Genomic DNA, 17,575 nt, shown 5'->3' with positions numbered 1-17,575 from the left:
TCTTGTGGGAGTGGTAACAAGTTGTTCCATAGCATTTGAGTTTATAAATTCTAGGAACCTTTGGGCTAGGGTGTTGGAGCTAGAGTAATGCTCCCAGTCTATGTTTGGGTAGTTGAAGTCGCCCAATATAATGGTGTTTGGAGAGACCTTCATATTTTCCAGTGTTCTCAGGAAGGCCGAGTGGGGTTCCCGGGTTTGGGAGGGTGGTCTGTAGCAGGCTATAAACTGGAAGGCAGTTTTACCCACTGTTAGTTGCACATGGATAGTCTCTGATGCTTCGTGCTGTGCCACCAACCTGGAGGTGTGTGTATCTTTGACGAATATTGATACTCCCCCTCCTTTTGTGGTTCGGTCCAAGTTTTGGGGCAGAAAAGCATGGTATGAGGTATAACCTGGTAGTGCTGGGGTGCTCTCGGGAGCCTTGAACCAGGATTCTGTTACTGCACAGATATCGATGTTCTCCATGCTAAGGAGAGTTTCGAGTGCGTGCATCTTGAGGTTTAGACTTCTGGCGTTGAGTAGCATTACTCTTAGTTTCTTATCCATTGTGATACCTATGGAGGTGGGTTTGTCTTTTGAGCCTTGCCTAAAAAAGGCACTATGGGCGTGGCAAGAGCCTTTGCCAATATCCAAAAGCCCAGAGATGACAGGTGCAAGCCATCCCTAGCAAAGCATCTTGGCTTGTCTAGCATGTCATCCCAGGTTGACAGGCATTGGATCCCCTTTGAATGACACCAGTACATAAGCCAATTGTTGAAATTGATCATCTTGTCTTCATATTGTGGCATCATTCTTGGTGAGGGCAAGACGCAACTCAAGGTCAGGGTCATACCAGCCTGGGCTACATGCTCAGAGAGCTCCTCTATGTCTCTTTTCATGTAGTCCAGGGAGGTATGTCTCAGGTCATTCACACCAGCATGGACAATGATTGAGTCATATTTGTACTTGCCTTGGAGTGACCTGAGTGCTTGTGTTATGTGGCGGATCCTAGCACCTGACAGGCAGCTCACCATGACCTTCTCCTTGTTCAGCCTGGTGAGCAGGACGTCAGTGTGCCTGACGATAGAGTCACCTATTACAAGTGTATCAGGTGTGTTGTTTAGCCTTAAGGGCTGTGACTGTTCGGCACCTGGCTTTGTGAGCTATGTGTTGCACGTGTTTTGTTTTGGGGTAGCGGTTGCTTGGGTGTCTGCTTTGGAAGTCTCTGCTGCTTAAACAGATTTTTATTTAGAGCCTCCGAGTATGTTTTTGTGTGTTTATGTGTTTGGTTTGCTGTCGTGGTAGGTCTATGTGAGACTGGAATTGTAGTGAGTGCGGTTTCCTTCTCCTCCTGACTGGTTACGCCAGTACTGAGTTGAGAGAGCTTAGCCCCCAGTTTGGCTATATGGCTGCATCTCTCACGTGTTGGAATTTGTTGGGAGGAGCAGAGGGTTGTCTGTGTACATGAGGCAGATTTAACATTGCCTCAAGATTCCCAGATTCACCAGCTAGATCGGAGAGGAGATTGACAACTGACCTTTGGACATGCTAGAATAGTATTGGGAATTATTTTATAATTGAAAAAAAGGGCCAATGGGGAACAAGGTACTCAAGGGGAGTTTGTGAGGGTGTAGTGCTTTTAATTTTTTAGTGTTGACTTATATAATTGCTTTAGTGAGCAAGTGCCAGGCTTTAGAGTAGGAATAGGGTGTTTATTATTAAGGGAAAATGTGAAGAGCAGACTTTGTGGAGCCGAGAATCGTTTAAACCCAATTAAGCAAAGCTGCCCGATGCTGCACTATGTGCAAAATCGTGCAAAGCCACGCTAAAGCTGGTTTTATACAGGGGGACTTGAAAGAGCTAGAAATTGGCCCAAAACGGCCAATAGACTACCAGATTCTTGTGCTGGGAACACTCTTCCAGGAATAGATAGGCTGCTCTAAGCTCCCCACTGCCGCTGGTTAACAAAGAAACCTCCCTTTATCCAAGAAAGGAAATGGGCAACAAAGGAACTTTCCAAAAGTCCAGAATACAGCAAAGCCTGCATTTGGACTACTCTAGGTCAGGAAAGACGGGAAACAAGGATCATTTTTTTTTTTTTCTTTTTTGCAACAAACAGCAGGAAAATGCAATAAATATGTAACACAGGCTAGCGCACTTGAGTGTGTAGCCTCAACAGGTAAATGCAACAAACAGGACAAACTTTAAAAGTGCAGGTGCAAAAACAACTTTAAACAGTTTAAAACAGTTCAAGAAGCAGAAATACTTGCAGTTTAGCTAGAACGGACAGTTGCCCAGGTAGTAGCAGGAAAAAAAACACTTTCATCAGGTTAGCAGTTGCTCTTTTAGCCTCTCTGCTGCTAGCACCACTCTGCAGTACCACGAGGAGCTTGGCTGAGTAGTAACAAGCGCAAAAACCGTGCCAAAGCGGATTTTATACAGGGGGACTTGAAAGAGCTAGAAATTGGCCCAAATGGCCAATAGACTACCAGATTCATGCTGGGAGCACTCCTCCAGGGATAGATAGGCTGCTCTAAGCTCCCCACTGCCACTGGTGAACAAAGAAGCCTCCCTTTATCCAAGAAAAGAAATGGGCAACACAGCAACTTTCCAAAAGTCCAGAATACAGCAAAGCCTGCATTTGGACTACTCTAGGTCAGGAAAGACACGAAACAATGATATTTGTTTTGTTTTTTTTTCTTTTTTGCAACAAACATCAGAAAAATGCAATCAATATATAACACAGGCTAGTGCACTTGAGTGTGTAGCCTCAACAGGTATATGCAACAAACAGGACAAACTTTAAAAGTGCAGGTGCAAAAACAACTTTAAACAGTTTGAAACAGTTCAGGAAGCAGAAATACTTGCAGTTTAGCTAGATCGGACAGTCACCCAGGTAGTAGCAGGAAAAAAAACACTTCTATCATGTTAGCAGTTGCTCATTTAGCCTCTCTGCTGCTAGCACCACTCTGCAGGACCATGAGGAGCTTGGCTGAGTAGTAACAAGTGCAAAAAACGCACCAAAGCAGGTTTTATACAGGGGGACTTGAGAGAGCTAGAAATTAGCTCAAAACGGCCAATAGACTACCAGATTCTTGTGCTGGGAACTCTCCTCCAGGGATAGATAGGCTGCTCTAAGCTCCCCACTGCCACTGGTGAACAAAGAAGCCTCCCTTTATCCAAGAAAGGAAATGGGCAACAAAGGAACTTTCCAAAAGTCCAGAATACAGCAAAGCCTGCATTTGGACTACTCTAGGTCAGGAAAGACGGGAAACAAGGATAATTTTTTTTTTTTTTTTCTTTGTTGCAACAAACAGCAGGAAAATGCAATAAATATGTAACACAGGCTAGCACACTTGAGTGTGTAGCCTCAACAGGTAAATGCAACAAACAGGACAAACTTTAAAAGTGCAGGTGCAAAAACAACTTTAAACAGTTTAAAACAGTTCAAGAAGCAGAAATACTTGCAGTTTAGCTAGAACGGACAGTTGCCCAGGTAGTAGCAGGAAAAAAAACACTTTCATCAGGTTAGCAGTCGCTCTTTTAGCCTCTCTGCTGCTAGCACCACTCTGCAGGACCACGAGGAGCTTGGCTGAGTAGTAACAAGCGCAAAAACTGCGCCAAAGCGGATTTTATACAGGGGGACTTGAAAGAGCTAGAAATTGGCCCAAAATGGCCAATAGACTACCAGATTCTTGTGCTGGGAGCACTCCTCCAGGGATAATAGGCTGCTCTAAGCTCCCCACTGCCACTGGTGAACAAAGAAGCCTCCCTTTATCCAAGAAAAGAAATGGGCAACACAGCAACTTTCCAAAAGTCCAGAATACAGCAAAGCCTGCATTTGGACTACTCTAGGTCAGGAAAGACATGAAACAATGATATTTGTTTGTTTTTTTTTTCTTTTTTGCAACAAACAGCAGAAAAATGCAATCAATATATAACACAGGCTAGTGCACTTGAGTGTGTAGCCTCAACAGGTATATGCAACAAACAGGACAAATTTTAAAAGTGTAGGTGCAAAAACAACTTTAAACAGTTTGAAACAGTTCAGGAAGCAGAAATACTTGCAGTTTAGCTAGATCGGACAGTCGCCCAGGTAGTAGCAGGAAAAAAAAACACTTTTATCAGGTTAGCAGTTGCTCATTTAGCCTCTCTGCTGCTAGCACCACTCTGCAGGACCATGAGGAGCTTGGCTGAGTAGTAACAAGCGCAAAAAACACACCAAAGCAGGTTTTATACAGGGGGACTTGAAAGAGCTAGAAATTGGCTCAAAACGGCCAATAGACTACCAGATTCTTGTGCTGGGAACACTCCTCCAGGGATAGATAGGCTGCTCTAAGCTCCCCACTGCCACTGGTGAACAAAGAAGCCTCCCTTTATCCAAGAAAGGAAATGGGCAACACAGGAACTTTCCAAAAGTCCAGAATACAGCAAAGCCTGTATTTGGACAACTCTAGGTCAGGAAAGACGGGAAACAAGGATAATTTTTTTGTTTTTTTCTTTTTTGCAACAAACAGCAGGTAAATGCAATAAATATGTAACACAGGCTAGCACACTTGAGTGTGTAGCCTCAACAGGTATATGCAACAAACAGGGCAAACTTTAAAAGTGCAGGTGCAAAAACAACTTTAAACAGTTTAAAACAGTTCAAGAAGCAGAAATACTCAGGGCATCAGGGCAGTTTTCTGTGGATTGTGGGGAGGAAAAGAGAAAAAGAAAACATTATGGAATGGAATTTTGGAGGCAGAGAAAATAACTGTCTTCAGACTGTTGATGGGAAATATTTCTTTAATGACTCCAGTGAGACCAGATGCCATAATGGTCAAGGTATTCGCCTTCTGTGCACAAGGTAGAAGATTTGATCCTGACCTCCTACTAAGGTCTCTGTTTAGAGTTTGCATTTTCTCCCAGTGTTTTTGAGGAGTTCCCTATCTCTGAAAAACATGCTGATTGTTTCCTAGAATGGAGCTGTGAGCTTCAGGACAAACTCTAACTGGTGCTTTATAGGGAAAATATTCAAATAGACCAACTGCTTTTGGAATCTACTGTTTTGTGCACTATCCTCAAGATAGAAGAACTAGGATCACAGACTGAGTGCCATGGCAGGGCTAGTCATTCAGCGATGTAAAATCAGTTGTTGACTAACGGTCCACTTCTCCAGATGGATGTAAGACCAGTCAACCTGCCAAACATGAGCTAACAATTGCTACACTCAATAATGGTTGACTAGCAGGATGAAGCATGGAAGATGACCATCCTTTGTATCCAGGACAGAAGGTAGAAGAGGAGTGCAGCAAAGCCTCTTTGCTTGGGCTACAGAATCTACTACTCAGGAGGATGGCAGGTTAGAAATGGTGTGGGGATGGCGGTGAGAAAGAGGCTTCAGAAGAAAATAAGGGATCTAATCAGAATTAGTGACAGACTCCTGGCAATCAGACTCTAGTGTAAGGATAGGGCAGTATTCATAATCTCAGCCTGTGCCCCACAGCAGGTTTTTGATAGTGAAATGATGAGTGCATTCAGACAGCAGTTGTAGTATCTACTAGAAAAAACAGGACAACATGAATCGGTATTGATACTGGTGATCTGAAGGCACATATCAGAACAGACAGATCAGGATATGTAGCCTGCCTGGGACCATGGATGGGGCAACAGGAATAAAAATGGACAGGTCATTACAGGCTTTTGTCTGGCAAATGGCTTGATAGTTGCCACCACGTGGTTCAGAAAGAGAGACAGTCACAAGATCACATCCAAAAGTAGCCAATGTGCAACTCAGGTGCACTTCCTCCTCGTAAGAAAGAGCACTGGGGTAGAAACAGTGATTGCAAAGTCACACTCAGTGAACAGTCAGCCTACAATATAAACCAGAAGTGGCCAATATCAGCTGCAAGCAGTCATCAGAGAAGGTTCTAAGGTCAACAAAGACCAGCCTGAGACCTGGGAGTTGACTGGACAGAAAGCACAACGGTTCAAGGGATTACTCAGGGTTCTGGCACCTCAAGAAGAAGAGAAAAGAGGTGAAGATGAAGAAGAATGGCAACATCTCAAAATAGCATGTGTAAGGGCTGCAACACAGATATGCAGTCAAGCCAGGTATCGAAGCATGATGGAATGTAGAAGTCCAGGAAGTCATAAAAAAATGGAGTGCAAGAAAAAGTGGGAGATAGAAAAGACAGACTAGGCTAAGAAGGACAAGACATACCAGAGAAAGAATACTGGTTGGCTAACAAACAGGCAAAGAGAGAAGTTGCAATAGTAAAGAACAAGGCATCAGAGGCCCTCTACCAACTTCTGGAAAATGAGTAATTGGATGGCACAAATAAACTCTATCTTATTGCAAGGCAAAGACAGAAAGATAAAGAAGATAGTCAGACTCAGACACCCTTCATAAGGGCTGCAAGTAACAAACTTGTCACCAGTCCACAGGACATGGTTTGGGCACATGTGCAGGAAAGCAGAAGGCAATCTGGTGAAGAAGATTTGGGATAAACAGGAAGAAGGCAAGAGGAAGTGAGGTCATCCATCAAATAGGTGGATGGATTTTGTGAGAGAAGATCTGTGACAGTCAGGCATGAGAGTCGAAGAAGATAGGAGAGTGGCATTGAATAGGGAGAGATAACAAGTGACACAAAATCTCAAATCAATGTAGAAAATAGGAAAAGGGGGGGTCGATCATGATGATGATGATGACGCCAATGAATAAACTAATTTTACTGTGCAAAGTTAAGTTTGTAGCATTAAATGGTATATAGTTTGCTCCAACTAAATCATCTTATAAAACTACTTTATCATCAGGAGTATATTTAACAAATGATGATACTTTGCTTGTCTCAACCATATCTCACAGAACTTTACGTCACTATCATCTATAAGTGCACCAAATGTGTTAGCTAGAGGTAATTAAAATCATTGCTGGGAGTTCAAGCTGGATCTAAATTGATGCCAATGAACTGATGATTGATTTTATCTCATGAGTTACCCAGCTGTTATACAACTGGTGAACAGACCTGTTCTGAGAAATTAAATACATCTTAGTATCATAACAATGCAGTAAAATTATTTTACGCTATTAACATGGTGAGCAAATGCAACAGGATGTTTAAAAATGGGAAAGAAAAAAGGAGTGAGTTGCAGGCAGATCATATGAAAACTAAATTTTGAATCTGAATCTAGAGGTCAGCTATCTAGAAAAATAAATTCCCATCCTCATAAGAACATTTTTTTCTTTCTTAGAGCAGATCTGTCTTCCACTTCTACAATAAAAAAGAGAGACCAACCTGTATCTCCTATTGATGTATAGTCACATCTGACATTGCAGTACCATGGAGAAAGGGATATAGTGACGTCAGTGAATAAAAGGCATGAACAATCAGACATGATTTTTCAGTTTTGTTAACAAATTTGGACACGGTTTTAGCTGTACAGACTACTGAGAAATGTAATGTCTGCTACTACAACAGGATGATTAATTATTAGGAAAGAGGTGGAGACAAATTTGTTCTCTACACAACTTCCTTCCCTTAAGGGTGTCTCAAATTTTTATGTGCAGTTAAAAACAAATTTCTCTAAAGCAGAATTGGCTATAAACAGTCTTTAAACTTCTGTCTTTGTTTTCAGCTATTATAACAGGACAGCATGTAGACTTTTCCACCTGCATTCAAAGAACTAACTCCTTTTGTGCATCATTTAATGCAGTCTAATTATGACACTCAGTGCAAACTCTACCACAATGAATATGATGTGGTACAAAGGCTGTGTGGAATCTCCAAGTGCATATTTCTCTCTTTAGTGCCTCGTTCTAACATTATTCCACATTCTCTCTCTCTAACTTCAATAGTTGCAGATTAAAAATTATCACAGAAAAAAGGTGTGAACGTTACTTAGTCCATTGTCAACAACACACATAAATACAACATTTCTGAACCATGTCAGACATTGATGGCATCATGGTTCAAAGTTCTGATGTAGAGATAATGTTCCCAGCCCCACTCCCAAAAATCATCAGGCTTTCCATAGGCAAATATGTGACATGAGAGCAGGATGTGGTCTGTTAGCTCTGCATAAAAACATGCTGGAATGCCCAGTCAGTAAAACATCTCCCAGCATTAATGATTGTAACACTTAATGGGTATATACGGATGGATAACAGGTAATATTTTGCCTGGATGTATGTTACCTCTCAGCTGCTGGCATTTACTTGTCTTATAATTCTCATCATGGACATAATGCCCTACTTTGTGCCAATCTTAACTCATTACGGCCTAGTGACATCTTTAGGTGCTTCTGCAGTTACATCCCACTGATGCTTCTAGGCATTTAACAAACTCTGTTCATATCTGCATTAATAATGTCAAAGTCATGATACACACAAACAATTAAAAGATATCATCATAAAGTTTACATTATGCGTTACACAGCTGCACTGATATTTGATCTCTGTCTAGTGCCACTTAAGAGATACTAATTGTTGTACATATACTATTTATTTATATTGTCAGAATTTTGATATTTTTATAAATATTTCAACAATCAAGTAGCACAGACATACTTGCTTAGCCTCATATGAAAGCTCACAGATAGATGAACAAAATATTGCTGAAAGTATGTGTATAGCTTGATTAGTTCCTGAGATATTGTTCATTGTTTACAAAATATTACAAAATTAATATTTACAGCATTTATAATGCCTTATTAAATGTTTAAGATCTAGAATATAATGAACTTTACAACTTAACAGGTTTATTTGTGTGAACAGTTTGTTATTTATATTTCTTTAGTAACCCTTCTGGCTCCAGGGATACAAACATTTGTGTGAAATGCGATGCTATAATTTGATTTTATCAAAACTCTTAGGATGCAATCACTGGCATTTAAGAGTACAGACCTGTAGAACTCCACTGCAGTGAAAGAGCAGACTAGAACCCACATGTTTCCAACTCATCAATACTCTAGTTAATTTTGTTTATTTAATCATCCCACCCAGCATTCCACTACTTCATCTGAGCAAGTTGTCTCTATAGCTGTGCTACGTCCATTCTGGAGCCATCTCTTTTTTGTGAACATGGTAGCAGTTTTAACAAGTTCTCTGCAAAACGAAAATGCTTTCCCTTGTACCTGCATTTGGTAACATGACTTAAGCAATCCTGCATGACCCAGCAATGGAAACATTTATTAATTATTGTCTGGGTGTTTTTTTTGATGGACCACCCTGCAAAGTTTCCTTAACATATACCTTCCTTTGCAGCATAAATACTGCCAATGAAACACCAGGATAGTCAAGTGCAAGTCAGTATCATAGTTAACAATGGAGTCAAGGCATACTTTGAGCAAAAAATTCTTTTCATCATTTTGTTTCTTTGATTATAGCTCAGTATGCTTACATTTTAGACTTCATAACATGAATGCATTTTAATATTTTGAATATATTTATGACACAAATGTTTGCATACATACCTCCTTCAGAAGAGAAAATTATCACCGTTGGACTGAATGGACCATCACCTTTGTTATTGTAAGTTCCAACTTTCACCTCAAATGCTGTAAGAGGTGGTATGGTCTCATCCTTATAAATGAACTTTGAAGCATCTGCTGAAGTCACCATTTTTTCTTTCCAACCACGTGTCCCATTAACCCTAAAGGCCACAATATAGCCAAATCCCTCACCGTTCTGAAATTCTTCTGAGGTGGGCTAGGTAAAAAATTGAGTGGTAAGTTCACATTTATAAATTGACTAATTGGCATATATACTACACTAAAAAATCAAATGCAGTTTATGAAAATTAAGTTAGAAAACAAGACATTGGATTGAATACGATCTCACTTAAAATGTTAGACATCATTCCCTAATTCGATATTTATTTGTTCTAAATGCACTTGTCTTATATCTATTCATTATTTTGCATACCTCTAAATGTATTAGTAAACAGTAATCTATACTATTTGCTGAATGAGGTTATAAATTATCCATTTCTACTTCATACTGTACAGCCTGCCAATGGATGTTTCTCAAAGACAGTTACTGCTAGTGTAGTTACTATTTTGTAGGCAAGCAGTAATTTGTTGTACGTGTTTTTTTTTTTTATATAGCATTCTGTTGTGGCATTGACAAAAAGGCAGGAGTCAGAGCTGGAGGTGGCAGAGTTAAAGATGTTAAGATTTGCACTGGGTGTGATGAGGATGGACAGGATTAGGAATCAGTATATTTGAGGATCAGCTCAGGTTGGGCGGTTTGGAGATAAAGCCAGAGAGGTGAGATTGCATTGGTTTGGACATGTGCTGTGGAGGATGCTGGGTATATTGGGAAAAGGATGCTAAGGATGGAACTGCCAAGTAAGAGGAAAAGAGGAAGGCCTAAGATAAAGCTTATTGATGTGGTGAGAGAGGACATGCAGGTGGTTGTTGTGACACAGCGTGTGTGTCTTTCGGCTTTTCCCGGTTAGGGGTCGCCACAGTGGAACTCTGATCCGCTAATGATTGGCAGTAGAGTTTTACATGCTGGCTTGCCGGGCCTAACGCACAACCTTCAATGAAGGAATGCCCATTCAGGCATGTTGTCACACATTAGACGCTCTAACTGAGAATCGAACGGGCAACGTCTAACTGTGAGGTGACAACGCTACCGCAGCACCACCACCGCAGTTGGTTGTTGTGACACAGCAAGATGCAGAAAACAGGAAGAAATGGAAACAAATGATCTTTTGTGGTGACCCCTAACAGGAACAGCCAACAGAAGAAGAAGAAGAAGAAGATTCTGTTGTTATGAAATCATGGAATTAATATATTTATATAAAGAACAGGGTTGCTAGGCACTGCCCTCCACACTGGGGATGGAGGAACATGTGGCTCATACTTTGTAAAATATTGTTTTAGAATATTTTTCTGGATGGGAAACTTTGACCATTTTTGTCTGGTTGCAGCTACAGCTACTTAAAACTTATGGGGAACTGTAGTGAAATGTTCTGAGGATTGTACTCATATGAACAGCTGATGGCATGTAGGGGAAATGTTCTGTGCATTGTATTCACATGGGACAGCTGACAGACATATAGGGGAAATGTTCTGTGCATTGTACTCACAGGGACAGCTGATGGTTATGTACAGGAAATCTTCTGTGCATTGTACTTACAGGGAAAGCATGTAGGGGAAATATTTGCATTTTACTCACAGAGACAGCTGATGGAGATGTAGGAGAACTTTTTGTGCATTGTACTCACAGGGACAACTGATGTACATGTAGGGCATTTGTCCATCTGCAGCTGGAGAAAGTTTGTAATTCCAATTACAGTGATTACATTTCTCTTGATTCTAGCATTGAACTAATGTGGCCTTAAAAAACTGACACACCAAGTGTCTTATTCCTGCCTCTGTGTGTTGGACCCAGTTAATTGCACACTGTCATATCCTGCATGTGTTAGGGCTTTCTCCAGATGTACTAGAAGAAGTATTGGTTACCCCAGTTTAAATTATGATGAACTGGGCAGCTACTGCCCAGATGTAGACTGTTATTTTTTAGTAATGTTCTGGAAAGGTGAGCTGTTCCCAACTGGTTTCCAGTTTTAAAAGGAATAGTGTCCATGACACATCAAAATCCAATTCCTGGTTAAGATATTGTACTGAGATGATAAGTTCCTCAGTGATTTTGTAATGGTGAAGGATCAGTGTTACTATTAAGGTTCTATCCTGTTTGATTGCTGACTGATGTTCAATACTGCAAACCATTTCATGCACTTATAGCTTTTACGTTGGTTTGGACATGTACTGAGGAGGGATGCTGAGTATATTGGGAAAAAGATGCTAAGGATGAAGCTACCAGGTAACAGGAAAAGAGGAAGGCCTAAGATAAGGTTTATGGATGTGGTGAGAGAGGACATGCAGGTGGTTGGTGTGACAGAGCAAGATGCAGAGGACAGTAAGAAATGGAAACAGGTGATCTGCTGTGGCGACCCCTAACAGGAACAGCCGGAAGAAGATGATGATGATGATGATAGCTTTTACTGCAGCTCATAGGTATGTTCCTGGGCTGGTTTGCTTCCTGCTTGTACAGTCAATGACAGGAGCAGCCTCAAGTGTCAATTCTTCAGCTTCTTCTTCTTTTTTATACTATTTCACTGGTGATTCTTCGCAAGTTTGCATTTTGGTCCTTTATTCTTATCTGTGTAATGTTTCATTTGAAAGATAATACTCAGAAGAGGGAGAGGAGACCAAGAGGGATGCTTTGCCATTGTTATGCTGCTGATACAAAGATTAGCCACTCCTTAAGTCAAGAAACTACACCTGCCATTAATTTACTTCCAGAGGATGTGGATGTGTCCATAACAGCCCACTACCACATAAGATATTTACGGCGGGTATTCTGACCACCCATTGAAATTTGCATTTTCCAGTTTTTTGCCTAACCATTATCAATGATGGTAACATAATGGAAGGCCTGAAAATTTGTATAATCTTGGGGTTTTTCCCCATGACAGAATAATTCCCGAGGATGAGGTGTCAACTGATGTCTTCTTATTTCTGTTTAAGAAACTCTTAGCCAGTGCAATGTTGTTGAAAGAAAAAGCCCTGAGTACAGCCTTGGAGACCTGGTTTAATTAGCAGCTCAGGCATCTGAGGCCCTGGCAGTGTAAGATGGGCATGCCCATGCTGAGTGAGGGCACATTCTTTGTCATAGCTTGCAGTCGTTTCCTTTTGACAGGCTGGGGACATACATGGGGGCAAGCATTTAAGAAGGAGGATGAAGTGTCTAAGTTGCAGTGGAGGTAATATAAATGCCAGCATACCCCATTGCAAATCCTTCTCAGGACATGACAGGTGTGTGCAAGGGGCAGGAAGAATTAGGGCATAAAAAATTATTTCTTTGGCAGTGGGATGTTGCTACCCTGGTTCACCTTAATCTTCTCACTGGCTCCAGACAGGTTTGGAGAAAGTTTGAACACAGTTTGTTGGTTTCAGTAGAGCTGGTAAATAAGGACATGCTTCTGGGAGCACCTGATGGTCAGCTGTGAGGAGGCGGCAAAAGAAAGTATTTTATTTCCATCTTAGGAACATTTAACCTTATAAAGTTCCTTATGGCATCTAGTACATTCTAGCTATTTTGCATTCTCTGGCTTCATTCTGCTTGGCTGCTGTAAACTCCCTGTATCTGGGGTTGCAGGAATTTTATTGACTGCAGGCGATGGAGAGGTCTGCAGCCTGGAGGTTTAGGATATATGCCAATACTAAAGCATTACACCATTTTTCCATGGCCTGCACTGGTTGCAGTATCAGTCACATATCATCTATAAAATTCTACTCATGACTTAGTTGGGCCTTCATAAATAGGTCACCCTTATCTTCAGGAGCTACTAATATTATGTCAAGCTCCTTGTGTTCTGCCTGCTTCTACTATAGGGATGTGGGTTCTGGAAGATTCCAAGGCAGTAACTTGGTCCTCTAGAAACCTTTTCTTTGCATACCAGTGACCACATCTTTTGAACCTTTTGCCAGAATGTCTGTGGGAGTGCCTCATTATAAGTCATTCTGGTCTACTCCCATTGCTCCATTTCTTCTTTCTACTGTTCCACAGTGCTAGGATTACTCCATTAGCAGTTTTTGAAGAGAAGGTGGCTTAGACTGGAGCAGTCTGCAGCATTACATTTGCAGTCCTACATGCCAGGAGATACTTCTATGCCCTAACTTGGCAGAGCTACTGACGTCTACTACATCATCACATATATCATCAGTTAGCTCCAGCCTTCCCAAACCAAAGTTAATGGCAATCTCCCACACAAATATGTCACTGGCTCCATTACCAGGAGACTGTCAGGTCATAGGCAGAAACACCTCCCACTGTCCAACAGTGGAAGAACAAACAAAAAAGCTGCTCCTTGCCAATCTGCTGCCCAACAACACTAGTGAATAAGCTGTTAAAGGAATTGCCTCATTTTCATTATTTTAATGTGTCATTTTCAATATTAATCTGTACAGCTGAATATTTTATTCCTATACAGTGCTTTAGATGCTAGCATCAAAATTTTTTGTGCCTTTTTTCTTCTCATTGCCTGCCAACCATCAGCTCTTCTATGATGCTATCAGCCCATTCATTTCCCATGGTTCACAGTTAGTCACAGCAGGCCATTATCCAGGCAGCCATCAGGATTTTTCTTATGACACTAACCCCTCGAAGGTGACTGACAGGAGCGCTTACAGATGAAATGGCCTGCTATACCTTCTCCTGTTGACATAGTCATTCCTGCACATGCACTATGAATAGTACAATGTCAGAGGAGGCTTGGCAGGGTGAAGCATAAATCCCCAATGCATGTCATGTATGCCCTGACATACATCTCCATAGATGCTGTCCCCACACCAAGGATGAGTGGAAGGACATCAACTTGTTCCTCCCACCATCGCTCATTAGTTCTTCCATTATTCACCTCCTCAGGTAATTATAGGTCATCTAATGCACAGTCACAGCTTCATAATTTTGTATCATGCAGCTGACAATTAATGAAATAACTGAATTTGTACTTCTCTAAGATCCTTATGCACAGTATCCACTTGCAAGATAGTATTTTTTCACTTACATAGGGTCGTAGGTTCATAAGAAGACTAGTCTATTGGCCCTAGGACTTTCATAAGCCTAGCCATGTTATACCCTTGTTCCCTTATTGACCAAGTTGTATGGTCTATATTTACAGCGAGAGTCTATGATCAGCACCAACTGCCCTTATCCAGAAGAGACATAGCTGACACCGCCAGGGTAAATTTATGATCTCCCATCCAGTTGTCTAAGTTATGCTTAAATAGGGTCATTGAGGAGTTCTGTTTTACGTGATATTCAACTTTCTTCCAGAGGACTGGCAATCTCTGGGAGACATATCTTTCACTCCAGCATATCCTGTTAATGTCATAAACTAGGTTAAGATCACTAGAGCAAGTGAATCTTGCCCCATTTGACTTGTGGATGTGAAGCATTTCCATTAGGACAGAGTCTGAGACTGCTCTGTAAGTCAGGCACAAGTCACCTCACAGCAGCCTATAAGATATAGAGCACAGGGACTTCAATTTGTCCATGTAGGTCATATGATGAAGGTCCAGAATTTTCTTGATGAGAATCCTCTGACATCTCTCCAGCTGCTGTAGGTGTCTGTCTGGTGAGGCACATACAAAAGGGAGCATTGTACTCTATTAGTGGTCTGATGAGGGATTAGTACAGGGAAGGTATAACATCCTTACCTCTGGATGCGATGCCCTTAGTTATGAGATGTGCAACACAGAAGGCCTTCCTTCCCACTGTGGACACATGGTGATTGAAGGTAAAGTTGCTGCCAACCCGTGTTCCCAAATCTCTCAGCACAGGGTTTGAGCTAAGGGGGATACTGTTAATATTGTAATTTACAGGGACTTCCCCTTCACCGAAAGGAATGATAACACATTTTTCTTTTGTGTTTAGTTTATGCCTGTGGCTTTGGCACCTATCATTTGTCTGTGTAAGCAGTAGATGTCATAAGGACCTTTATAAGGTTAAATGTTCCTAAGATGGAAATAAAACACTTTATTTTGCCGCCTCCTCACAGCAAACATCGTTAGGAGGGAGATTCAATGACTTTACCTATTTTGCAGTCATCAGTGAACTTGGTAAACCACAGGCCATCTGTTTTTGGATGGACGCCTGAGAAGTAGATTCCAAACAGTAGGGGGCCTAGCACAGATCCCTGTGGTACACCACATGTAACTGGTCTGCTGATAGAGGTGGGATCCTCAAGTTTGACAGTATGAATTCTGTCTGTGAGGTAGTTGGCTACCTGTTTAGGAACAGGTCTACTTCAAACAAATATTTAACTTCCAAAACTTTGATATTCTTATGGTACTGTCCATAAGATCGAAGTTTTGAAATTTGAACCATTTAAATGGAGCTCTCTGTACAGCGTGGAATGGTATATTTTCCATTTTCCTCACTGTTGTTAGATCTCGGAGTTGCTATATTTAATTATCAGGAAATGTTGGGGTTCAATGGGGCACATCAAAAAAACTATTTTTTTTTTTTTTTATTTACATTTCATAGTTTTAAACCTTTGATCTTATGGCCTTGACCATAAGAAATTCAAAGTTTTGAAACTTCAAAATTCAGAATTAGACCCCTAGTGACACATAGGTTAATTCCCAGCTGGTTGAGTTTCTGAATGATGCTTATGTAGGTGAGTGTGTCAAAAGCCTTGGCTAAGCCAAGATGGGCAATATGTACTGTTTTGCCTTCTTCCAGGGCTTTGGTGACATTCTGAAAGAAGTCCGCCATTTTTAATAAGCATGATCTACCCTTAACAAAGCTAAATTGAATTGGGTCAAGAGTTTGAAGGTCACCTATGTCTTTGCTGATAAGGTCCATGCTGATGCTTTCCATGGGCTTGCAAATAAGGCTGTTTAGGCTTATGGCTCTATAGTTCCCAGGGTTGGTTGATGGATCCCCTTTGTGCAAGGGAATTAGTGCTGCTGTTTTCCACTCTACTAGGACAAAGCCAGTACTCAAACTTTGTTTGAAGAGAGTGCCAAGTTGTTCCGCTAGGTCCTGTTTTAGAACATTTAGTAGGCATCCTGGGATGCTATCTGGTCTCATACAGGCTGTGTGTTGGCCATGGAGAGTGCGGTTATGACCTGCTCTTTGGAGATACGAGGTTGATGTCTGGTGACAGGTATGCTTTGAGGTGTGTCTGGTGGGGATGGGGAGGGGGGGTGACGTTTGCACCAAATCTGCCTGCTTGCAGGTTGGTGATGTCCTCAGGGTCAGTATGAGTGGTACCATATACTAGTTCAGCACAAAGCAGGACCTTCGCTTTTAGATATCTGATGTAGCTAAAGAATGCCTTGTGATTATCCTTAGCTAGGGATGCTAGTTTAGCTGTGTAATTGGCTTTAGAGGATTTTACAAGATAGCTAATTTGATTGTTCAAGGTGTGGAGGGTGTCCTCCTTCTGCTGAGTCAGTTTCCTCTTGTTCTTAGACATTAGTTTCTTCCTCTTGTTGTATAATTTATTTATGCTTGATGTCCACCGGGGTGGCTTATTTTTTTATGAGGACCTTGTTTTGATCTATTCAGGTACAGCCAAATCTATACATTTGTATAGGTGTTTATATAGTGCATTTGTGTACACCTCTTTATAGGAAAATTGTTATCAGTGTTAGCAGGGGGTTTGAAACTACTTATGCCATCAGTTAAGTTAGGAGGCTATAGTTTTCTTTGGAGAAATTTTTCATCCTTTTTCCTCTGGAAAGGGGTCAGGTATTATCACTACTTTGAATGAGACTGATTTATGATCAAACCTTACCAAGCAGGACAACACACAGGGGTAGTGCAGAGATCCCTCTATGTTAGTGAGTACTAAGTCTGGGACATTCAAGTCCCTTGTAGGGGTACAGACTATCTGTTCCAGAGCATTTGTATTAACAAAGTCCAGGAACCTTAGAGTAAGCATGTTTGATCTCATATACGAGTCCCAATCGATGGAAGTATAGTTCAAATCACCCATGAGCAAAGTATTTGGCTCTACAGGGAGTGACAAAAGTAGGTCAAGGTAGGCAGAGTGGTTCTTGTGCTTCATGGTGGGGGACCTAAAGCTAA

The 17,575-nt window shown here is 41.3% G+C and overlaps 1 protein-coding gene across 8 annotated transcripts in view; it reads right to left on the bottom strand.

Annotated features, from left to right (window-relative positions):
• CNTN5 (contactin 5) overlaps positions 1-17,575 on the bottom strand; it is a 5,719,910-nt gene that overhangs the window by 357,596 nt on the left and 5,344,739 nt on the right. For all 8 annotated transcript variants that reach the window (XM_044072706.1, XM_044072701.1, XM_044072707.1 and 5 more), the window contains one exon: positions 9,436-9,670. In XM_044072706.1, the coding sequence (XP_043928641.1) occupies positions 9,436-9,670 (235 nt within the window). The remainder of the gene's footprint in view (positions 1-9,435; positions 9,671-17,575) is intronic.

Source organism: Protopterus annectens, chromosome 5.part0, assembly GCF_019279795.1.
Source record: "Protopterus annectens isolate FY-2018-M chromosome 5.part0, PAN1.0, whole genome shotgun sequence".
In the NCBI taxonomy this organism is placed as follows: domain Eukaryota; kingdom Metazoa; phylum Chordata; order Ceratodontiformes; family Protopteridae; genus Protopterus; species Protopterus annectens.
The sequence above is the reverse complement of the archived record's forward strand: the minus strand, read 5'-3'. Positions and strand labels throughout refer to the sequence as shown.